The 24,055-nt window shown below is 35.9% G+C and overlaps 1 protein-coding gene and 1 pseudogene across 2 annotated transcripts in view; both read left to right on the top strand.

Moving 5' to 3' along the window:
* The window catches only part of INTS4 (integrator complex subunit 4), a 94,399-nt gene that overhangs the window by 12,814 nt on the left and 57,530 nt on the right, over nt 1-24,055 (top strand). For both annotated transcript variants that reach the window (XM_001363097.4, XM_007490897.3), the window contains exons 5-8: nt 11,188-11,373; nt 17,181-17,231; nt 20,926-21,014; nt 21,401-21,521. In XM_001363097.4, coding sequence (XP_001363134.1) covers nt 11,188-11,373; nt 17,181-17,231; nt 20,926-21,014; nt 21,401-21,521 — 447 coding nt within the window. The remainder of the gene's footprint in view (nt 1-11,187; nt 11,374-17,180; nt 17,232-20,925; nt 21,015-21,400; nt 21,522-24,055) is intronic.
* LOC130458866 (DNA mismatch repair protein Msh6-like) lies at nt 836-9,588 on the top strand (annotated as a pseudogene).

Here is a 24,055-nt window from a genome sequence, read left to right on the forward strand (position 1 = left end):
ATTTGTTTTTTATTTGCTATGTGTTTTGTTGCTGTCTTCATTTTTTAATTGGAATTTGAAATTTTATCAGTATGATAAACTGTAGAAATTCTTTTCAACAGTGCAAATTACCAACTCACCTGTAACTTACAATCATAGAGAGTTGACTGGAATATTGAAGGTTAAATGCCTTTTCTGTGGCCACTCAGTACTTACTACATGTCTTTCAAAGATAGTACTTGAATCCATGTGACCTTTCTTTTCATACAAAATTATGGTCAATGGGAATATTAGATTTAATCTTTTTTTATTGTGTATCATTTTATGTAAATCTTCATGGACTTCTTAGGACTTCTTAGTATTTGTTAAGTTCATCATTCTTTATGGTGCAATATTTCATTAAATTCACATACCATAATTTACTTAGCCATTGTCCAATCATTGGACATGTAGTTTATTTTAAGATGCTAATTTTGGCCTGACAATACCAAGAAAATAGAGGCTGGTAGAGAACCATCATCAATTGATTTCAGCCATCATCTGTACATGCAACCATCAGCTATAGCAAATGGAGAAATTTTGAATTCTTTGGATAAGTTCCCTTACCTTGACAGTATACTTTCCAGGGATATATACATAGGTAATGAGGTTGATCATGCTTTGCCAGAATAATGAAACAGTGTTTGGGAGGCTCCAAAGTAAAGTGTGGGAAAGAAGAGGTATTAGTCTGCCAGCCAAACTGAAGGTCTACAGAGCCATTGTGTTGGTCTTATTGTTGTATGCCTGGGAAACCTGGACGTTCTACCAGCACAATGCCAGGAAACTGAATCACTTTAATTTGAATTGACTTAGGAAGATGCTGAAGATCACTTGGAAAAACAAGGTACTGCACAGTGAGGTCTTTTCTTGAGCAGAACTGCCAAGCATTCAAACTCTACTGCAAAGAGCACAACTTGGATGAGCTGGTCATATTCAAATGCCAAATGCTAAACATATGTTTGCCTAAAAGACCATTTTACAGAGAACTCTCACAAGGCAGGCATTCGCAGACAGAAGAAATGATACAAGGACATTCTTGAGGTTTCTTTGAAGAACTTTGGAATCAATTGTAAGACATGGAAGACACTGGCACTGGACCATCTAGCATGGCATGCCTGCATCAAAGAAGGCTCTGTGCTCTATAAGTAATGTAGAATTACAGTAACTCAAAAGAAATGTGAGATGCACAAATTTAGAGATATCTCCATCCCACATGTCCATATGGACTATTTGTGCCCAATCTGCCTTCCATGTTTATATTGGTTTGATCAACTATAGTCAGAAAACACTGAACATTCACCCTAACATACTGATGTCATTTTGGTTCTCTGTGACTATAGAGGATAACAAGTAGTATTCATTAAAGTCATCATTATTTTTAGTGCAGTAATAATTTCATTAAAATCACATACCACGGTTTACTTATTCATTGTCCAATCATTGGGTACAATTTATTTTCTGGTTTGTCCCCTCATTTATAAAAATGCTGCAATATTTTTATACAGATACATTTTTATTTTAACTCCCTTGGGGTATAAACCTATAAAAATGAAATTGCTACCTCATGGGCTAAAAATGTTTTTTTGCAACTTTTATTATACAAATTATTTCCCAGAACAGTTGAAGCAATTCATAGCCCTCATCAACAATGAATTAGCATACCCATTTTCCTAAATCCCTGCCAATTCTGACTTTTTTGGGGTCTTTTACCATTTTTGTCAGTTTGCCTCAGTGTTGTTTTAATTTTATTAGTGATTTTGGATTAATTTTCAAGGGGGATGTTGATAGTTTGCATTTCTGCTCTTGAGAACAGGTTTTTAATATCATTTTACCATTTAACTATTAGAAAATTATTCTTAGTCAATCAGCCCAATTAACAACTAGCCTATTACTTTCCCAATGTCACAGGGATAGTAGGAGCCAGAGCTAGGATTTGAAACCAGATCCTCTGACTCAAAATCCAGTACTTATCAATAGTGTAGACTATTTCCTTATGAAATTTGTGGATTAAGACAAAGTTGTGAGAAATAGGTTTGAGAAATGGGTAGAAATTGCAGGGAGGCAAGTTTATGCTTGATAATAAAGAAAAAAGTCACTAACATTCAGTGCTGCCTCTGAAGATAGTTGATAGATGAGGATTCAATGCATGTGGCATTGCCAAGTCCTTAATTTCTCTGGACCTCAGTTCCCTCATCTAGAATGTGAAGAGTTTGGGATTTTAAGGTCTCTTTCAGCTCTAAATATATTGTCCTGTTTTAAATATCATAGAGCCAATAATAGATTCTTTAAGTATTCTACTAGAAATTTCTTTCTAATTATTCATTCAAACCAGAAAAAACTCTTCTTAGTTTGACTATTTGAGTATTCCTATGTGCACTTAATTGTCCTGTTGTTGAGGCTAATGTTTAAACTTTTTTGAGCACACACCCCAAAGGTAAAATAATTTTGAGCATGCAACTCCAGTGATGTATATTATATAAATAACTACTCTACTAATATGTATATTATAAAACATTCACAAAATAGAAATTAGAAAAGGTGAGATGAAATAAAATAAACTTATTTTAAAATTATTTTTCATTTTTATTAATGGCATGATACAAAAAAACTTTTTGCTTGAGCCAGAGGATTTGGAATGTTTGTGCTGCTGCGATAGGGACAGAAGAGGGGGAGACAATGGATGCATTAACTCCAGGGGTGTGAATTTTAGATTTACTCCACCCTGCTTAGTCTTTAGAATTCTAGCAACAAGGAATGTATACACCCCCACTTAAGGATTGACTGTGGGAAAATATGGTCTATGACCAGCATGTGCTAGCAAGTGACAAATCAGAAACAATTGACTGACCCCCTAGGCTGTCCTATGTCAAGTTTAAGCCACCATTGGTACATGTGAGATACAGGAAGTGAATAATCCTTGAGGTATATTGTTGTCTCATTGCTGGCATTTTATTTAAGAATTTTGCCCCAAATTGGACCATAATTTTCTTTCTCTTTTTTGGTCTTCCTGGCTAAGATACCAGCACCATATTTGTGTCATTAAAAGAATTTGGTAGGATTCCTTCTTTGTTTTGCCAAAAAGTTTGTATAATATTGGAATTAATTATTCTTTAAATGTTTGATAGAATTCACTTGTAAATCCATCTGACCCTGGGGATTTTTGTGAGATATAAATTGGATGGAAGTCCATCTCTCTCTCTCTCTTTTCTTCTCTCTCTGCTTTGGTGGAGCAGGCTTTTTGAGCAGGTAGAAAAACTTAGTCATGTGGTTCTATTTTGTTAGATAATAAACTTTATAAAATAGAATACATTTTATTGATGGCTTGTTCAATATTTTTTACTGAGATGGGATTATTTAAGTATTCTATTTCCTCTTTTTTTACTAGGCAATTTTTATTTTTGTAAATATCCATTTTACCTAGATTATCACATTTATTATCATATAATTGGACAAAATGTATCCTAATAATTGCTTTAATTTCCTCTTTATCAGAGGTGAAATCGCTATTTTTATTTTTGATACTGGTAATTATGATTCTTTTTTTTTTTGTAGAAAATAGTTGTCTTGGATAGTTGATAACTTATTAATGATAATGTCCCCCAAGCTGCTTTTGATAATAGTTTATAATATTGTTATTACTCTGAAGAATGTTTCCTTCATTCTGCTCACTTCACTTTGCATCAGTTCATGTAAGTCTTCCCATGCTTTTCTGAAACTATCCTCTTTCTCATTTCTTAGCACAGTACTTCCATCACCTTTGTATACAACAACTTATTTAACCCTTCCCCAATTCATGGTCATCTCCTCAGTTTCCAACTCTGTCACCACAAAAAGAGCTGCTGTAAATATTTTTGAATATATGGTCTTTGTCTTCTTTTGTTCTCTTTGAGATACAGATTTAGTATTGGTATTGTGTAATTAGAATCTGTTACCTAAAAACTACGATCCCCAGAAAAACTACAATTCCCAGAACCCCACTCACTTCCTGTCATTATGTGCTGATGTAGACAGGATATAAATTAGGTGGAGGTCTGATTCTCTCCTTTTTCTTCCTGTCTCTGCATTGGTGGAGCAAGCTTTTTGAATAGGTAGAACAACTTCGTCAAGTGGTTCTATTTTGTTAGATAATAAACTTTATTAAAATACTTGAAGTATTTGACATTAATTTTACTCTTACAGAAAGGCATATAGTTTTATAGTCTTTGGGGCATAGCTCCAAATTGTTCTCTAGAATGGTTAGACCAGTTCAATTCTACCAAGTGTTTTTTTACATCTTTTCCAACATTTGTCACTTTCCTTTTCTGTGTTTTAGGCAAGCTGATAGATGTGAATTGGTATCTTCGAATTCTCTAATTATTAGTGAATTAGAGTACTTTTTCATAAGATGATTGATAACTTTGATTTCTTCTGATAACCGACTTCATATCCTTTGACTATCAATTGGGAATGACTATTATTCTTATAAATTTGGCTCAATTCCCTATATATTGAGAAATAAGACCTTTATCAGAGAAACTTGCTAAAAAGATTTTTTCCTTATTTTCCTGCTTTCCTTCTAATTTTAACTAAATTAGTTCTTAAATTTAATTTTAATATCTATTTTACATCCCATTATCTTTTCAATCTCTTGTTTGGTCTCGTAATGATCTTTTCTTTAAGAAACTATGAGGGCAGTTAAGTAACAGCAGATAGAGCACCAGAGCTGGAGTTGGGAGGATGTGGCTTTAAATCTGGCCTCAGACACTTCCTAGCTGTGAGTCCCTGGGCAAGTCACTTAACCTTACCATTCTTCTGCCTTAGAATTGATACTAAGATAGAAGGTAAAATGATTACTAATGTAATTTCTTGTCTGAAAGTTCACTGATTATCCCTTTCATATAATACTTTTAAAATTTTTACCAAGAATTGTAGTCAAACATATTAAGACAGAATTTAAATATTAGAATGCCCTCTTTTTTGAAAATTAGGAAACCTATTCATTTGCGGTAAACCAACATCCTTGCAGAGTCTTTAGAAATTGGGGGTAATGGCTTAATTGTCACCCCTGCATAAGTTTTCATTCTCCCAGGGTCTGGTTGTTGGATCCTGATGACATGAATCCAACACCAAAGGCTCATCAAAGACAACTAGGTACCATTTCTTCCACCGACTGAGGGGGAGAGGATGTCCTTTCTCCATCACTTACCTTCACTTATCTTGAATCTCAATTCCAATTAGCCATTCTTGTTCTTTCCTTTCAGAAACAAAGATGATTCTTCTTGGTAGAGAAAACAGAAACAAAATAAGAAATGACTAGCTCTTCCTTCTCTCCACTGTCCATTGTCCTAGTTCCTTCAAGCCATCCTACTGTTGTTTATTTGGTCTTTTTTTTTTTCTAATGGAGCCTAAATAAAAGTAAAAAAAAAGCCCTTTTTGTTGTTCTTAGCCAGAGCCTTACTAATCCTAATGAAGCTATTGTGGAATGTACCAAGTTTGTATTCCTACCATTGCAAGAATCCCTTGTTTCTAACTAATGTGTATATTTCTTTTTAAACTTTTACTTTTTGTCTTAGTAACAAGCTCAAGATAGAAGGGCAAGGTCTAGGCAACTGGGGTTAAGTGATTTGTCCAGGGTCACACAGCAAGGCAGTGTCTGAGGCTAGATTTCTCTCTACTGTGCCACCTAGCTGCCCAATAGCATAATTTTTAAAAACTTAGATTAGTCAGTACTTTCTTGGGGTTTCTGTTGGTCTTCTTAGATAACTTCAACTTTTCATTCTTTTAGAAATTATTTCTCTTTGCTCATTCAGGATTTAATTTTTGAGAGCTTCCCACCCATCCTAGGCTAACTTCTATAAAATTTTAGGCCATGATGTTCTCAATAATCTCTTTGAAACCTGTTCTCACAAAATCTGTGGTGCTTGTCATGCTGTGTTTATCTTTACTCTCCTTATTCATTGGATCTAGTTTCTTAACCAGTCCTCAAACTACCTAATGGAAGAATCTTCTAGTTTGTATTTTTCCATGTTTATAGGAGAATCATGAGAGAATTTGTTGAGTAATTTGGTGTATTTCAGGTTTACAACAGGCTTCTGATCTGCCCTAATCCAACTTTATCAGAAATGAAATTGAGTTCAAACTGGCAGACTAACACATTGGCAGGGTCTATTTTATTTCTTTACTTTTTAAAAATAATATTTGATTTTCCCCCAGTTACATGTAAAAACAATTTTTAGCATTCATTAAAAAAATTTTTTTTGAGTTCCAAATTGTCTTCCTCTATTCCCTCCCCCTCCAGACAGTAAGCAGTCCAATATAGATTTGATATGTGTAATCATACAAAACATTTTTCCATATTAGTCATTTTGTAGAAGAGGCCTTAAAACAAAAAAAGAAGGAAATAGAAATGTATGTTTTGGTGTTCATGCAGACTCAATCAGTTCTTTCTCTGGAAGCAGATGGCATTTTTCATTATGAGTCTCTGGAATTACCTTTGATAGTTGCTATGAATAGCTAGGTCATTCACAGTTGTTCATCAAACAGTGTTGCTGTTACTGTGTACAGTGTAGTGTCTCTACTCAATTCATTTTAAAGTTTTATTCTACACTTAAAAAACGTCAGAAGAAAAACATTAACCTTTCCATATACATAGAACAGTGAAAAAATGATCACATGAGTTATTAATTTCTATTATGTGTAACTCACTTAAAAAAAAAGATAAGTAATAATTTTGTTACTTTCAAAGCTGTTCTGCTTGCCTGTCTTTTTTTCTGAACTTTTCTGCCCCATGCGTTTTGTTTTAAATGCTTCACTGCACCTTTTTTCTACCCCCAAATTATCACTGGTGCCTCATTCTCTTTGTCATCCCCCCTCCCTTCATTAGAAGAAAGAGATGGAAAAATTTTGTAGTAAAAATATATAGTCGCACAAAACCAACTAAGAATGTATTTTTTCTCCTTTTCTCCTTTACCTTGAGTCTGTCTCCTCCTTCCCAAGAGGTGGATAGTTCACATTAGGACTGGGCTATGGCTTATTCTTTTTTTTTTTTAAAGCCCTTACCTTCTGTCTTGGAATCAATACTAGGTATTGGTTCCAAGGCAAAAGAACAGTAAGGGATAGTCAGTGGGGGTTAAGTGACTTGCCCAGGGTCACACAGCTAAGAAATGTCTGAGGCCAGATTTCAACCTAGGACCTCCCATCTCTAGGCTGGCTTTCAATTCACTGAGTCACCCCCTTCCCCCCATCCCCCAATTTATCCTTAACAAAGCTATGCTAGCTTTTGTGATCATTTCTCCTTTCATATTATTGTCCTTCTGTTACTTGTGAAACTTAGTTAATTTTTATTTAAATTTCTCTTGTCGTGATGTATAGAAAACTTAGAAGTTAGAAAATCTGAATTCTAGCCCTGCCTTGCTGCTTAATACTTCACTGCTTGCATAATTCTACTTCTTCTCTTAGAGCTTCTATAACAAGGAAGATGTTTACAATTTATGCCTTATAGAGATACTATGAGGAAAGCACTTTGTTGACTATAAAGTATTATGGGAATGTGAGCTGCTATTATTACTCCCATATTATATTTAAAACATGCATTTTTAGAAGTTTTATAAATTTTTTACCTTGATTTCTTTAAAGTTGGATAAGGGTTTTAAGGGAAAATACCAAAAAGTTTGTTTAAATTATATTAAAGAATTTTTTATATGGTCCCAAATATATTTCAGATGAATTGAGCTTCCAGCATTTGAAATATATATCAAGTGATGCCAGAGTTTTCATTTTCAATTTTAAAAAAATACCAAAATAATTATCAAAATAATTTGATAGATTAAGAAATAGCAAAAGTTGATTAGCAGAATATATTAGGTATACCTAATCCTAGGTATTTCCAGAAAGTTTCACATTGCATGATTTGCCAGAGGAATATCAACTAAAGTTCACTGAGAAGAGTTGTAAATGATTCTGGGCCAAGGACATTTAGAAGAAACTTGTTGATCTGATGAATGCTGAAAAGTTGAGAGATGTATTACTGAAGGACTGTAGGAAGAGGCTCTTCAATTTTGATTTAAAAATATAGGGACTGGCACACTGCTGTGGAGTGCAATGCTGTATTTGATGTCTTATTATGCTTGGCCAGCTATAGTCAAGGTGATGCTCATTTGTGTTGTGCAGTAATCTTGGTACCAGATGAGGATACTCAGCCCTTCTTAAAGCTTAAAGGAAGTCGACATCTATGCATTACAAATAATTTTTTTGTTGATGAATGTATTCCTAATGACATTATGATAGGCTATAAAGAAGAAGATGGGATGCTTATTGTGTGCTGGTTACCAGATCAAATATGGGAGGCAAATCCACTCTCATGAAACTGGATGGTCTTTTGGTTATAATGGCTCATATGGGCTGTTATGTTCCTACTGAAGTTTGTAATTTCGCACCAGTTGATATAGTGTTTACGAGATTAGTTGCTTCAAACAGAATAATGTCAGGTGAAAGTACCTTTTTTTGTTGAAATGAATGAGATTGGCAGCATACTACAACATGCAACAGGACATTCCCTTGTGTTCATGGATGAATTAAATAGAGGCACTGCAACTTTTGATGGCACAGCTATAGCAAATGCAGTTGTTAAAAAACTTGCTGAGACCATAAAGTGTCATGCTTTATTTTCTACACACTATCATTTGTTAGTAGAGGATTACTCCCAAAATGTTGCTGTGTGCCTGGGACACATGGCATACATGGTTGAAAATGAATATGAAGACCCAAGTCAGGAAACCATTACCTTCTTTTATAAATTTATTAATGGTGCTTGTCCTAAAAGCTATGAATTCAATGCAGTGAGACTTGCTTGTCTTCCTGAAGAGATTATTCAAAAAGGTCATAGGAAAGCAAGAGAAATCGAAAAGATGATCCAATCATTGAGACTACTTTGAGAAGTTTGCCTTGCTCTTGAAAATTCAGCTGCAAATGTCCAGGCTATTCACAAGTTGTTGACTTTGATCAAGGAATTATGAGCTTCAGGAATTTCTGACAAAGGTAGTAAAATTCAGACAACATTATGATCTAATAAACTTTATTTTTTTAAAAATGAAAAAAATCAATCTCACTAACCTGTAGAAAGCTCATTTTGGATATAATTCAGTTTATTGAAACTAATGCTTGATAAACTCAAAGATCCAGCTAGTGGAGCAAGAATACACTTTTTTTTTTTAAATCTTTGTGTCTTAGAATCAATACTTTGTATTAGTTCCAAGGCAGGAGAGTGTGTTGAGGGCTAGGCAATGGCAGTTTAGTGACTTGCCCACGGTCACACAGCTAGGAAGTGTCTGAGGCTGGATTTGACCCTGGACCTTCCATCTGTAGGCCTGGCTCTCAATCCTCTGACCTACCTAGCGGCCCCCAGGAACTCACTCTTTAATGTAAACTGTTAAGAAAATTGGAAAGCAACCTGGCAGAAACTTGTTTATAAATCAGTATCTCATACCACATTTCAAGATATATTCCAAATAGGTACATGACATAAAAATAAAGGGTGACATCATATACAGATCAAAGGAGCAAAGAAGAAATTACCTGTAAGATCTATGGAAAGAGGAAGAGTATATGGCTAAGGAAGAACATGAATTATAGAAGATTAAATAGATAATTTTGATTACATGAAATTAAAATTTTTGCACAAATAAAACCAATGTGACTAAAATGAGAAAGGAAACAAATGCAAAAAAGCATTTTTTTCTGATAATAGTCTAATTTCCAAGATAAGTAGGAACTGATTCAGCTTTATAAGAATAAAAGTAATTGATCAAAATATATGAATAGATAGTTTTCAGAAGAAAAAATACAAACTTACCAACATCCTTATTTTTAAAATTCTCTAAATCACTAATAATTTACCTGTCAGATGTTGGAGGGCCTATGAGAAATCAGGTATATTAATATACTGCTGGTGGACCTGTGAACAAAAAAGTACTTTGGGAAAGCAAGGTGGACCTATGTTTAAAAAGTGAATAAATGGAAGGCAGCTTGATAGCTCAAGATGAGAGAGCCAGGCCAGGAGGCAGGAAGTCCTGTGTTCAAATCTGGCCTCAGATACTTCCTAGATGAGTGATGGCAAACCTTTTAGAGATGGAGTGCTGGGCCTCTCTCCAATCTCCCCCACCAAGTGCCAGGTGTGCCTCCCCCTTACTCCATACAGGGGAGGGAAGAAGTGCTCCCATTGAGCTGCTGGGCAGAGGGGCAGGTGAAGTGAGAAAAGTCCTCAGCAAGTGTATAGAGGGGGAGGGGAGTGGCCCAAGCTCTCTGCTCCCCTCCAGCTCTGCCACCTGTGAGCTGCCCACCTTACCCCCTCCCCCATGAACTCCCATTGGGCTGCTGGGCTGAGGGGTGGGGGAATGTGGAAAAAAGGTGTAGTGGAGAGGGGGAGGGGAGCAGCTCCACCTGAGTCCTTCTAATAATGAACTCTTATGGGACAGTGAGGGTGGCTGAGTGCCCACGGAGAGCATTCTGCATGCCATTTTTGGCACCCATACCATAGATTTGCCATCACTATCCTAGATTGTGACCCTGAGCAAGTCACTTAACCACACTTGCCTACTCCCTTACCATTCTTTTGTCTTGCAGCTGATAATTAGTATTGATTCTAAGGCAGAAGAAAAGAACTTAAAATAAATTGGTAAACCGTCCTTATTTATTTGGTCCACTGAAACCATTGGTATGTCTATGCCCCAAAGAGATGAAAGAAAGAGGAAAAAGACCTGTATATACAAAAATATTTCTAGAAGCTCTTTTTGTGAGGGCAAAGAATTAGAAACTTAGGGGTTACCATAAATTGGGGAACAGATGAATAATTTATGCAGTAACAACAGTTTGTAAAGATAAATAATTTTGAAAGAGTTAAAAATCCCAGTCAACAAAATGGCCAGCCATAATTCCAAAGGGTTTAAGATGAAACTAATTATACTCTTCCTGATTGAAAGGTCATGACCTCAGGATGGTAATTACAAGATTTTTTTGAACATTCCAATATAACAATTTATTTTGTTTTTCTTATTTTCTCATTTTGGGGGGAAGCGGTGGAAGAAAGTAGGAAGAAAGGAAGACTGATCTAAAATAAAGTTAAACTGAACTAAAACAACAATAAAAAATTCATTGACTTCAGTAGCATCTTCTGGTTCCTTTCTCCTATTGTAGCATCTCACTGACACCTCCCATGGTGTAAGAAACAAGTGCCTGCAGTTACTCGGCAATCTGGGCTCCTTGGAGAAAAATGTTGCCAAGGATGCTGAAGGCTTGGCTACTAAAGATGTCCAGAAGATTATAGGGGATTATTTCGTGGATCAGGACCCTCGTGTCCGGACAGCAGCTATAAAAGCAATGGTAAATATAATTGTCAAAATGACTTGGAGACCATTTAGTTTTATTTAAATTTGAGCCAAACTAATGTTAATGTATTATGTTCACTTGCAAAGCAAATATCTTTTTCTTGCTAGGGCCTTCAGGTTTAGTTTTAGAACTTGAGTTTTTCTAGAAGTAAAGAAAGATGGATTTTTATATAATGTAACAAAATTTTATGATTCCCCTCTGAGCCTGGAATCCTTGAGATCAAGGCCTGGGTTGGGGGTGGGGGGGCGCAGTATTTTGGGATTGTTTTGGTGCCCCTTACAATGCCCATATAATGGATACTGGGTAAATATTGAATGCATGATGTCTTATGGTATACTTCAAGTTGTACATATGTGTTATAGTATTTCTTTGTCTACATGCATTTGTACTTGTCATAAGTGTATTGAGTATGTCTGTGAAAGTACATCTTCATATGCGTATGTGTTTCTAAGTTTGTCTACATCTGTGCACCTCTTAACCAGTCTCAGAGTATGCACAATATGACATGTTTCATGTACACACTTCTGTAAGGGTCTTTGTGTACAGTGGTAGGTGTGATTAGAAAAAGAAGTCATCACTAAAAGCTAGCATATCTTCATAGCAATCAGATCATGTTCCTCTTTGACAGGATATCCAGACTGGCTGGTAATGAGAATGCCATCTAGATTGTAAACTTAGGTTTCAATAAAACCTGTGGCAGATTTGCTCATGTTCTGCTTGTGAAGGAAATGGAGAGAGAAGAGTTAAATGATATCATATAGATAAGAGGATTTGGTACTGGTTTAATGTCCAGACCTGATGAATAGTTATGAATAGGTTAATGTCAACTTGGAGGGGGGCGTCTTTAGAGCAGCGGTTCTCAACCTCTCAATTTGTAGCAATGAGAATACATAATGCATATCAGGTATTTACATTCTGAATCATAACTGTAGCAAAATTACAGTTTTGAAGTAGCCACCAAAATAATTTTTTGGTTTGGAGTCACTGCAACTTGAGGAACTGTATTGCGGGGCCACGGCATTAGAAAGGTTGAGAACCATTGCTTTAGAGGAAGGCTTCAAAGATGAACCCCTGACTTGTGCTTGGGCTGCATGATTTATATTAATAACTTGGATGAAGGCATGGAGAGCATGTTTGTGCACAGAACATGAAGCTTGGAGGGATAACTATCACTGGATGACAGAGTCCACATCCAAAAAGAACTTGGCAAGCTAGAACATTATACTTAAGTCAATCAGCAGCTGTTTATTAAACACTATGGGCCAGGTACTGTGCCAGTCAGATGTATTTAAATCATAAAGTGTTAACTTCCAAGATTAGTTTAAAAAATTCAATATCACAAGTAGATATGGCTACAACATTGTTCCTATGAAAGAGATTTGAGGCTTTAGTGGTGTGGAAGCTCTGTATGAATCAGCATTGTGATGTGGCAGCCCAAAGAAAACAACTAATACTCTCCTGATCTGCATCAATGGAGCAGAGGCAGGTAATAACCCTGCTATTTTCTGCTCCAAGCAGGCCCCATATGGAATAGTTTATTAATTTCTAAACACTACATGTTAGGAGAGACATCGACAACATTAGAACATGTCCAGAAGAGGGTGACCAGAATGATGCAAGCTGTATAATATGCCATTTGAGAACTGACTGATGGAACTAGAGATGTTTAGCCTACAATAGACTTTGATTAGGGTTAGCAGGTAGGGAAGGCATAATAACTATTTTTAAATAGGGAGACTTTGGGATATGGGATTCAGGCTCTAGAGTTAGAATTAATTGGTCAGTCAGTAAGCATTTAAGTGCCTGCTATGTACCAAGCACTGTGCAAAGAAAGATAAAAAGTAGCCCCTGCCCTTAAGGAGTTCACAGTCTAAAGGGGGAGACAATTAGCAATTAAATATGTGCAGACAAGCTATAGACAGGATAAATAGGAAATAACAAAAGAGGGAAGGCACTAGAATTAAGAGAGATTGGGAAAAGCTTCTTGTAACAGGTAGGATTTTAGCTGGAACTCAAAACCAAAGTAGCAGGAAGATGAAGAACATGCCCAACATGAGGGACAGCTAGAAACATATCTGGAGCAGAGATGGAGTGTCTTATTTGTAGAGCAGATTGGAGGCCAGTGTCACTGGATTAAAGAGTTTGGTGTGGTAGTGGTGGTGTAAAGGTATAATAAGAGTGAAAAGGTACAGAGGGGCAGTTAGGTTATAAAAAACCTTGAATGCAAAATAGAGGATTTTGTATTTGATCCTGGAAGTAATAGGAAGACACTAGTTTATTGAGGGGGGTTGGGTGACATGGGCAGACCTGGGCTTTAGAAAAATCACTTTGAGGGTAGCTAGGTAATACTGATAGAGAGCTATGCCTGGAGTTGGGAGGACCTGGGTTCAAATGTGACTTCAGACACTTTCTGGTTGTATCACCTTGGACAAGTCACTTAACTCTGATCACCTAGCCTTTACTGCTCTTCTTAGAATTGATACTGGGATGGGAGGGGGTATAGTTAGGTAGCTCAGTGGATTGAGAACCAGGCCTAGAGATGGGAGATCCTGCTTTCAAATTTTTTTCTCAGTTACTTCCTGACTGTCACTCTGGGCAAATTACTTACCCCCCCCCCCCCTTATTGCCCAACCATTACTGCTCTTCTGCCTTAGAAGTGATATAGAGTATTGATTCTAAGATAGAAGGTAAGAGTTTTTTAAAAAAAAGAATTGATACTGAGTCAGAAGGTAAGGATTGTTTTTTAAAAATCACTTGTGGCCACTGAATAGAGGATGAATTGAAACATGAAGAAACTTGAAGCAGGCTGACTCACCACGAGGCTAGTGCAATAGTCCAGGCATAAGATGATATGGGCTTACACCAGAATGGTGGCAGTGTTAGAGTAGAGAAGGGAGCATATTTGAGAGATGTTACAAAGACAAAATCAACAGATTTAGGTAACAAGAGTCAGCAAGTAAATTAGAGCTGGACAGGTAGATTATAATTATCAAAAGAGTGAGAGGAGAAGTGGAGGCAGTTAATAAAGGCAACCTTCTCAAAGAGTTTAGCCACAAAGCAAAAGAGATATTGTGGATGGTAGTTATTAGGAATGGAAAGATCAAATGAGAGTTTCTTGAGTTTGGAGGAGACATAGACATGTTGGTAGAGAATTCCCTAGCAGTAGGGAAGGAATCGAGGTAAAATTGAAGATAGGTGAGAGTGGGGTTGTCAGAGGGGCCATTTTGTTGGAGGAGACAGTATGGAATGGAATCAGTCGTTTGTGCAGGAAACAGAATTTGCCTTGACAAGGAGGACCACTTCTTCTTTTTTTTTTTTTAATTTTTAAACATTTTATTTGGTCGTTTTCATACATTATTCACTGGAAACAAAGATCATTTTCTTTTCCTCCCCTCCCCCCCACTACCCCCCCCCCCCGCCTTTCCCTCTCCCATAGCCGACGCATGTTTCCACTGGTTATCACATGTGTTCTTGACTCGAACCCATTTCCCTGTTGTTGGAATTTGCATTATAGTGTTCATTTAGAGTCTCTCCTCAGTCTTATCTCCTCCAACCCTGTAGTCAAGCAGTTGCTTTTCATCGGTGTTTTTACTCCCACAGTTTATCCTCTGCTTGTGGGTAGTATTTTTTTTAGATCCCTGCAGATTGTTCAGGGACATTGCATTGATACTAATGGAGAAGTCCATCACCTTCGATTGTACCACAATGTATCAGTCTCTGTGTACAATGTTTTCCTGGTTCTGCTCCTTTTGCTCTGCATCACTTCTTGGAGGTTGGGGACCACCTCTTCTTAGGAGACAGGTGAAGAAGAAATTAGTTGACAGAAGGCACCGAAGTGATATGGGATGAAGAAAGGAGATGAGGGAGCTCTAGAAATGGCCTCAATCTTTTCACTGTAGTATGAGGTGAAGTTCTCAACTGAGAGAATAGGGAAAGGGGAAGCCATTTTAAGGTTTGAGGGGGCATGACAAGGTTTGGAAGTGCCTCTGTGGAGAGCGAGAGAGTAAGTTGATGAAGAAAGTGCAGTAGGGTTACCTAGCAGCAATGAGGGTCCAATTGAGATTGTGTAACAAACGTGTAGTGAACCCAGTCAGAATGATCATTGATTGTCTGTATTTACTTAAGGATCAAAGACAGTGGATGAATGAGAATGATCTAAAGGCTGTGGCTTTGCCGGACAAAATTGGTGAAAAGATAAGGGGACCAGGGACTCAAGATAGTGTAGATCTAAATAGGTTCACCAAGGAGTCAGGATGATGAAAGGAGAGTGTTGAATGCAGATAGGCAGCCTGAGACAAAACTGCTTGGCAGTCATGTATGTGGGTGGAGAGCAGGATTTGATAAGGGAAAACAAAGAAGTGGAAAGCCAATAGATTATGGTTAGATATGATTGCAGAATTTTTGAACACTTCAGGGGCCTGGATTCAGCTTCCTTTGCTGGGTACCACTGTGTGACCTTGGGCAGGTCACTTGATTTCCTTGGGGCTTGATGTTGATGACCTCTAAGGTCCCTTCTAGCTCAAGATCTGTGATTCTATATGACTGAGTATTTGAAGGGGATTGGACTTGGCCACAAAGTGCAATGCTGGGAGCAGAGGGCAGAAATTGTATGGAGACATGAAGGCTGACATAAGGAAAAGCTTCTTAAACATTGGAACAAGTGGAATGGGCTGCCTGAGAAGCTTGATTTCCCTTCATTGGAGGCTTTTGAGAAAAGGCTGGACAGCTACTTTTGGGAGGAGTTTTTGTTCAGTTACAGTTTGAAGCAATGCCTTTTGTGCTCAGTCCATCCTTTCAGATTCTGTGTGTTTGTGTGTGGGAGCATGTGATTGAGTGTGTGATGAAATGTTTCTATTTGTGTGCTTCTTTGTGATTCCTTAATGAAAGTTCCCTGTGAATGATTCAAGCATTAATTGACTTTTAATGCGTTGGAAGCTGAAAGCCTAACACCTGATAGGTGTTTGGGGGTTGTTCCCCCCCCCCCCTTTTCAGATATAGGTGAAACACATTTTTCCCTACTAGCTCTACCTACCTCAGATAATCTTTTTATTAGTTTTATTGGTGCCCATTTGCATTCCATTCATTTCTGAATATATCCCTCCTATTTCTCTTACTCATTCCATTTAACGAAGAATAAAAAAGAAAAAAAAATCAGTAAGATTAGCCAGCACAGCAACCACTTTCTAACAGTGTATGCACCACTCCATACCTATAGTCCCTTACCTCCTCTCCAAAGAAAGCATAGAGATACATTAAAAATTCTTTTTCCTCTAGGGTTAAGTTATTTTTATAATTTTACAATGTTCAGTTTTCTTGTGTGCTTGTATATATGTATATATATATTTTTTTTCATTGTGCATCAATTTATATAAGGCTTTCCATATTTCCCTTCAGGCCACTTCTTAATATATCTGTATTTTTCTCACAGCCTTATCTGAGCACTGAGAAGTGAATGCCTGGGGAATTCTCTGAGTTTTACCTTATTTGTTTGACATCTTCAGTGAAAGGTTATGAAATATTTGGTCGAGTTCTTTGATTGTGTAGCTCTGATACTGAGAGAAAGAGCACCTACATTATGTTTTGGCTCCATCTTTGTGACCCTGATCCATTTAGTTCAGTCTTTTCAACCTCATTTCCTCTTCTGTTAAATGGAATCATATTTCCATTTCCTACTTCCCATGGTTGTTGGGAGAAAAGCACCATGCCAACTGTGAGGTCCCTTGGAAATATGAATAGTGCTATATTGGTATCAGAAAATCATGTTATCCAAATGTTGATATTGCCATTTATTTCTTCTCTAGTTGCAGCTCCATGAAAGAGGACTGAAATTACATCAAACAATTTATAACCAGGTAACTTAATGGCTTGTTCTGGGGAGTAAGAAGAAAGGTTTTTGATTTCTGGAGAGGTTTTCTATCATTTAAGGGTCTACAGAGCAGGTGAGTTTTTAGGGGAAAAAATAACTAGCTATTCCAGTTGTTTATGACCTGAAGCATGAAAATAATCCTTCCTGTTTTGAGTTCTAGAATTTTTCCACATACTGTAATTGAACCAGAAAACTGTGCTATGTTACCATAGGGTTAATATGGAAATAAAATCATACTTAGTGTGAGAGAAATATCCCGAGCCCTTACGAGCCTCTTCTAGGATCCATGCTAGGCAGTGCAATCATTTTTGTGTGACCTCTAGCACACTGCCATGTATACTATGTTCTAGCCAAACTACATTGCTTTCTGTTCCCCTGCCCCCCCAAGTTGTGTCCTACACTCTACTGACCTATGATTTACTTATTCTCATAATATTCCCAGACTTGGAATGCTCTTTTTCTTATTTCTCACCTCTACCCATTTGACATCCTTCCACCTTTCAAGGCCTATTTCAAATACCATTTCCTAAAAGAAGCCCTCTTTGATCTCATGTGATCTCTGCTATGAGATTCTATATATTATATTCTGTACTATGAGAATAGCATATTATTTTTCCCCATGTACTAATTATGTTCTGATTTATTTGTTTATATAATATCTCCCCTATTGTATTCTAAGCTCTTAGAAGATTTGTTTGACAAGTTTTATCTAATTTTGATTTCTTTCTCAATGCCTACCAAAGTGTAGTGATGTGCATTGATGGATCTTTGATCTTATTTTGACCATTCCTTCCACTGATGCAAATTGCAATCAACCTACATTCCTTGTTTTATGGAATTTTTTGTCCATATTTTCTTTTCTTATTTTTAAAACCTTACTTTCTGTCTTGTAATCAATACCAAATACTGGTTCCAAGGTAGAAGAGCAGTAAGGGGTAGGCAGTGGGGGTTATGAAACTAGCCCAGGTTCACCCAGCAAGGAAATATATGAGGTCAGATTTGAACCCAAGATTTCCTGTCTCCCGGCTTGTGTCTCTATCCACTGAGCCACTTAGCTGCCCCTGTTAATAATTTCTAATAAATCCTCCATAGGAAATCTGCTCGGTGTACTTGGGAGGCTTTATTCTGTTAGGGTCCTAGCAATATTGGCCATCAGTTGTTGCTCGTTCTCAATATATTAGTGCCCCACTTCCTTTTATGGTCATAAATGTTTTACATAATGCCTTTCATTGTCATCTTTACATAATTAATACTCATTTTTTCCTAAAGTTGAACTATTCTTACATCCTTGATATGAATACAACTTGGTTAAAAGAAATTATTTTCAAGTTATACACACACACACATGTATTGTATCAATATTTATTAGTGAAATTGGTTTATATTTCCCTCTCTTCCTTAACTTTCCCTGATTTTGCTATCAGAATGGATATTTGTTTCATAAAAGGAGTTTCAAAGGATGCTTTCTATATTTGAGAATAACTCTTAGCATAGGTGTTAATTGCTCTTTGTATATTTAATAGAAATCACTCATAAATCTACTTGAACCTTTTCTTTTCTTTGACCATTTATTGTGGCATTTGTGATTTCTTTTTTTCCAAGAGTGGTTTAGGATCTGCATTTCTTTTAAGTTTTTTTAGTTGGAGTGTTTTATATTTTTATATAAATACTCATCAGTTAACTATGAATTCACAGTTTTGTTGGCATATAATTATGTATAGTAATTTTTGATTATTCTTTTCTTTTATATTGTGAATTTACCTTGTTCATTTTCTTTTACTTGATCATGTTGACTTTTGTTGATTTCATTAGTCTTTTAAAAAAGCCCACCCAAATCTTCGTTTATCTGTACTATGGAATTTTTTGCTTTTGAATTTCTTCTCTAAAGTTCAAATTTTCTTTTATACTTGTTTTAGGGTTGCTAATTTATTTTGTTGAGTTTTTTTTAGTGTTCTATTGAACACTCAGTTCATTGTGTTATTTTTGCTGCTTTTCTAGCGCAAGTCATCATTGATAGCATTTTGGAGTCACTTATGTCCGTTTATTTTCACTTGTCCTTTGGGTCATTGTGGTTGTGGATTATTTAGGGTCACTCTTTTGTGGTCATGGTGTCCCAAGATTCACAGTCATCACATCATTAAAATAATGATTGGTGTGTTAAAAAAGATTGAGTTTTTACAGCTTTATGATCATTGAAAGCATTACAAAATTTCTCAAATGCATTTTGGGCTATTAATTTTCTCTTAAATTTTGACCTCAGCTCATGATCCATTTTTATGACTTATTGAATGGAAGCAGCTAAGTGGCAGAATGTACAGTGGAGATTTGGAGTCTAGAAAGAACTGGATTTGATTCCTGCTTCAGACCCTTAATTGTGTGACCCACAGCAGGTCACTTAAACTAGCTTGGTTTTCTTATCTACAAAATGGAGATAATAACATCTCTCTTGTAGGGTTATTATTGAATTAAATGAGATAAATATATGAAGAGCTTTGTAAATCTTAAAGCACTATACAAATGCTAGCTATTACGATTTTTGAAATTATGCTTATTAGTAGACTAATTGAATGTTTCCAGGCTACCTGGCATAATCCAGACAATATATTTTGGTTTTTTTGGGCCCAGGTGGTTTTTTTCTAGTATGGGTGATGATCATCTTTCACTGCTGGTTTTTTGTTGTTTTTTTGGATGAGCTTTATAGGGCTCTAAGTTTTAAAAATTTATACATTTACCATCTGCAAATAGTGACATGGTGCAGTGGATGGAGTACTAACTAGAGTCAAGAAGACTCGAGTTCAAATATAACCTCAGATACTAGCTGTGTGACCCTGAGCAAGTCAGTTAACCTTTGTTGGCCTTAATTTCTTCATAGGTAGAGTGGGGACAATAACAGTACCTATCTCCCAGAGTTGTTCTAAGGATCAAATGAGAAAATATTTGTAAAACCTAGCACATAGTAGATGATTAAAAAATATTTGTTTCCTTCTTTTCTTATCTTTTCATTGATGTTATTTGCTTGTTGTTCTTCTCAGAGAGCATCAGTTATGACATTATAAGCAACTTGTGGTCCAAGGCAAGTAAAAATATTTATTTGCCATAGGGCTTTTATGTTTCATGAGACTCACTTTACTCAATAGAGCAATTTTCCTGAAGTTTGTCTGATTGTGTTATTACCTCCTTTGGTGATAAGGGTAAAAAAAAAATGTGAGAGTTGTCACATAAAGTATTAGAAAAATCAGCCATGTAACTCAACTATAAGCCTCTATTTACTATTTTATCCAAATCTCAACCAAATTTTTGTTCTTCCAGACAGTTGTGCAAGAAGGCTGCCCCCAAGAGTCACCAGAGGCCAAAGATTCCACATCCTTGGCAAAATCTATCACAAGAAACATTTGTTAAGCAGGTTCTATATACAGTGTAAGAGAAATAAAAATCTTAGATCAGAAATGGAACTTACAAGTTTTGTTAGAGGCTTAAGATGGTAACAGTAACCATAAATGATAATATTGCAGTATAAATAGATTATGGAATTGTAATATATTATTATAATAATAGCCCAGGTGTGTTCTAATTGCCCTAATCTAACTGTCTTATCTTCCTTTCAAAAATAGTTTGAAAATCACTTTGGGGAATGAAAGAGGAATATACAATTAAAGTAATATTGGAAACTTTCATTACAGGCCTGTAAATTGCTCTCTGATGATTATGAACAAGTACGAAGTGCTGCTGTTCAGTTGATTTGGGTCCTTAGTCAGCTTTATCCTGAAAGGTCAGTATGAGTATGAAAAGAAACTTCTGTTTCATTATCAAACTTATTTTTTTCCTTCCCACTCATAAAATTCCAATAGAACTCAATGAGAATGTATAAGATTCACATAATAGAAGGATGTGCTATGTGTTATTACTTAACCAAATAGTTGTAAATGACTACCTATTTCAGAACACTAAATCATGTTTCCTAGTGTTATAACTAGGTTTATTTTATGTTGCTTGATATTCCAAAAGTAAAAGTATTTACTATGAAACTAATCAACTTGCTGTAGAACTAAGCTTGTTGATATTTTTTTGATATTCTCATCTACATTATAATTGCTTTTATTCTATTGATCCCAAGCCCAAGAACTCATGCTTTTTTTTTTTAAACTTTAAATTTAGCATTGTCCCTATTCCTTCTTCTAATGAGGAAATTCGCTTAGTTGATGATGCTTTTGGAAAAATTTGTCACATGGTCAGTGATGGATCTTGGGTGGTTCGAGTCCAAGCAGCAAAGCTTTTGGTGAGTTGTAGTTATTTTTTTCTCTTTGCCAATAATAGATATTGGGTATGGTTTGAAAAAAAGTTAATCAAGAACATATGTATTTAGGAAATAATTGATGAAATTATTGGATTTTCTTTTAATTAGTAAGCTTTCTTAGTTCATTTCAGCATGATTTAATTTGTTTAGAGCTTTACAGATTTGCATAATTCTTGAAAAACAGGGCATTGAAGGAGAACATTCTAATCCTCTCAATAACTGATGATGTGACCTTGAAAAAATACCAGCTAACTCTTGTGTGTGATACTTTACATAGAATAGTGTAATGATAGAAGGCTGTACCTAAAGGCATATAGCTGCATGATTGATTGATTGGGACTCCTCCCCTGTGAATTGATCTTTGAATAGAGCTGTCAGTGACAGTATCTCTTTACCAATGTAGATTGACCACTGATCTGCAATTAAATAACTTGCCCAGGGTCACATAACTAGATGTGTCAAGAATTTGGATTTAAATCCAGGCCTTCCATTTTGGAATTTGATTCTTTATCCAGGTTATCTTGTCTCTTAACTACATTGGGAAGCCAAAATAGTTATCACATTTGATACTCCCTTAGGAAGCACACCACAATACTAATCCTACTGTTGCCCTCCCAAACAGGGAACATTTTGTGGAACAAGTCATTTCTTAAGATCTCTACAGGGACCGAAAGAGATTGTAATTGTTTCTAATGCACTTTAGGCATCATTATCATTGTTATTTGATAGTAGTAATGACCATGCTGACAGACAGTACTTTACATTTACATCAGTTTCTATACAGTATAAGTAGTATATCAGTACCATTGTACAAAACTGTTGAAACTGAGGCATAGTAAGAGTAGATCTCAACATGTTTCTACTTTCTTTGCTTTATTAAGATAAATGCAAATCACTTTTCAAATTTTTATGATCTTTTAAATGACCTTGCTTTATTCATTAAAATATATTAACTGATAGCAGATATCTAGAAAAGGGCAATTGTACCACACATGGCTGTTTTGCTTGGACAGGGTATGTCAAAAAGGTGCCTTTTAAAACCAACTAGCCCTGAAAAGTACCAATAGAGATTTTTTTTTTACTTTGGGTAAGCATAGGCCCTCCTGGGAACATTGTTAAGAGTACAATGGAACTCAATGGCAATACTCAAGATTCACATAATGGAAGGCTGTGAAAGTGCTGTTATTACTTAAGTAAATAATTGTAAATATCAATGTTTATCATTGCCAGTTATCCCTTTCTTCTCCCTCTTCCCCCCATTAAATTGTAAAGTCCTTGAGGGCAAGGATTGTTTTTTGTCTCTTTTTGTATTTCCAAATTTGTATCGTATGCCTCTATTTGTATTTGTATAAGTACATGCTTAACACAGTACCTGTCATGTAGTAGGCACTTAATGTTTATTGTTTGATGGCTCTTGCTTCTCTTCCCCTTTTTTCCTCAGTTGCCCTTAACTATCACAGGGACACTTCAGAGAATCAAATCAATACATTATGTCATCTTCCTTCAACTTTCCCTGTAGCTGAAATGGAACCTTGTTTTATTTACTAATCTGAATATTTTTTATTTACTTTTGAGATCCTTTACTTTTATCTCCTTTTGAGACCTATTACTTAGAAGACTTAAAAATATGTTCCTAAATTTCCCAAGACCTAAAAATGAAAATGTAATTATCAAATAGTAGGAAAAAAGCACTCTTCTAGGACTCAGATGACCTTTGTTATAACCCTGGCTTTCCTGTCCTGTGTGTGACTGGGCAAGGCCTATAATCTCTTAAGGCCTCATTTTTCTTGTTGAATATTAATACTAATAATTCCCATGTCTATAGTGCTTTACCATTTTCATATGCCACTATGGGGTAGTTAGATTAAGCATTAGTAGTCTTTCTCTGTTGCACTTTTTACGGTATCTCTTTTTAACATATGAGGAAAACAGGCTCAGGGAGCTTAAGTGAAATTACAGAGTTAGACTAAGTTATCTTTAACCTTCAGCTCTGATTTTTTTACTTCTATGGAAGTTGTCGGTCACACAGCAAGCATTTGTTAAGCACTTGTTGCTTATATAAAAAGCCCCTCTAAAAGCTTATCTTTATCAAGAGAAACCATGTGTACATCAATAAGTTGATATAAAAGTGATGGAGCAGAATCAGGAGGACATTTCTACCTCTCTCCCATAGGGGTCTATTTCCCTGGAGGTAAATTTTTATTTGTATATTCTCTAGCACTAACAATGCACAAGATTTGTAATTTTGTTTTGTTTTAATGGAAATTCATTTAATAAGTACAGATACCTAAAAGCTTTAAAACTAACTTGAAAAATAACTTTGACTTCTAGATTTATTAAAAGTACATTTCACATATTTATCAGGTGCCTTCTTTCTGCCAAAATCCTGGCTCTAGTGCTTGTAGAAAGAAAAAGGATCTCAGACGTGTTCTGTTCAGCCTAAAACTTGCACTCTACTTGGGATGTGTAACATGCACATCTTCCCCTTCAAGTCTTTATTATTCTTCAAAAATCAA

The sequence above is a fragment of the Monodelphis domestica genome, chromosome 4, assembly GCF_027887165.1.
Source record: "Monodelphis domestica isolate mMonDom1 chromosome 4, mMonDom1.pri, whole genome shotgun sequence".
Taxonomy (NCBI): Eukaryota; Metazoa; Chordata; class Mammalia; order Didelphimorphia; family Didelphidae; genus Monodelphis; species Monodelphis domestica.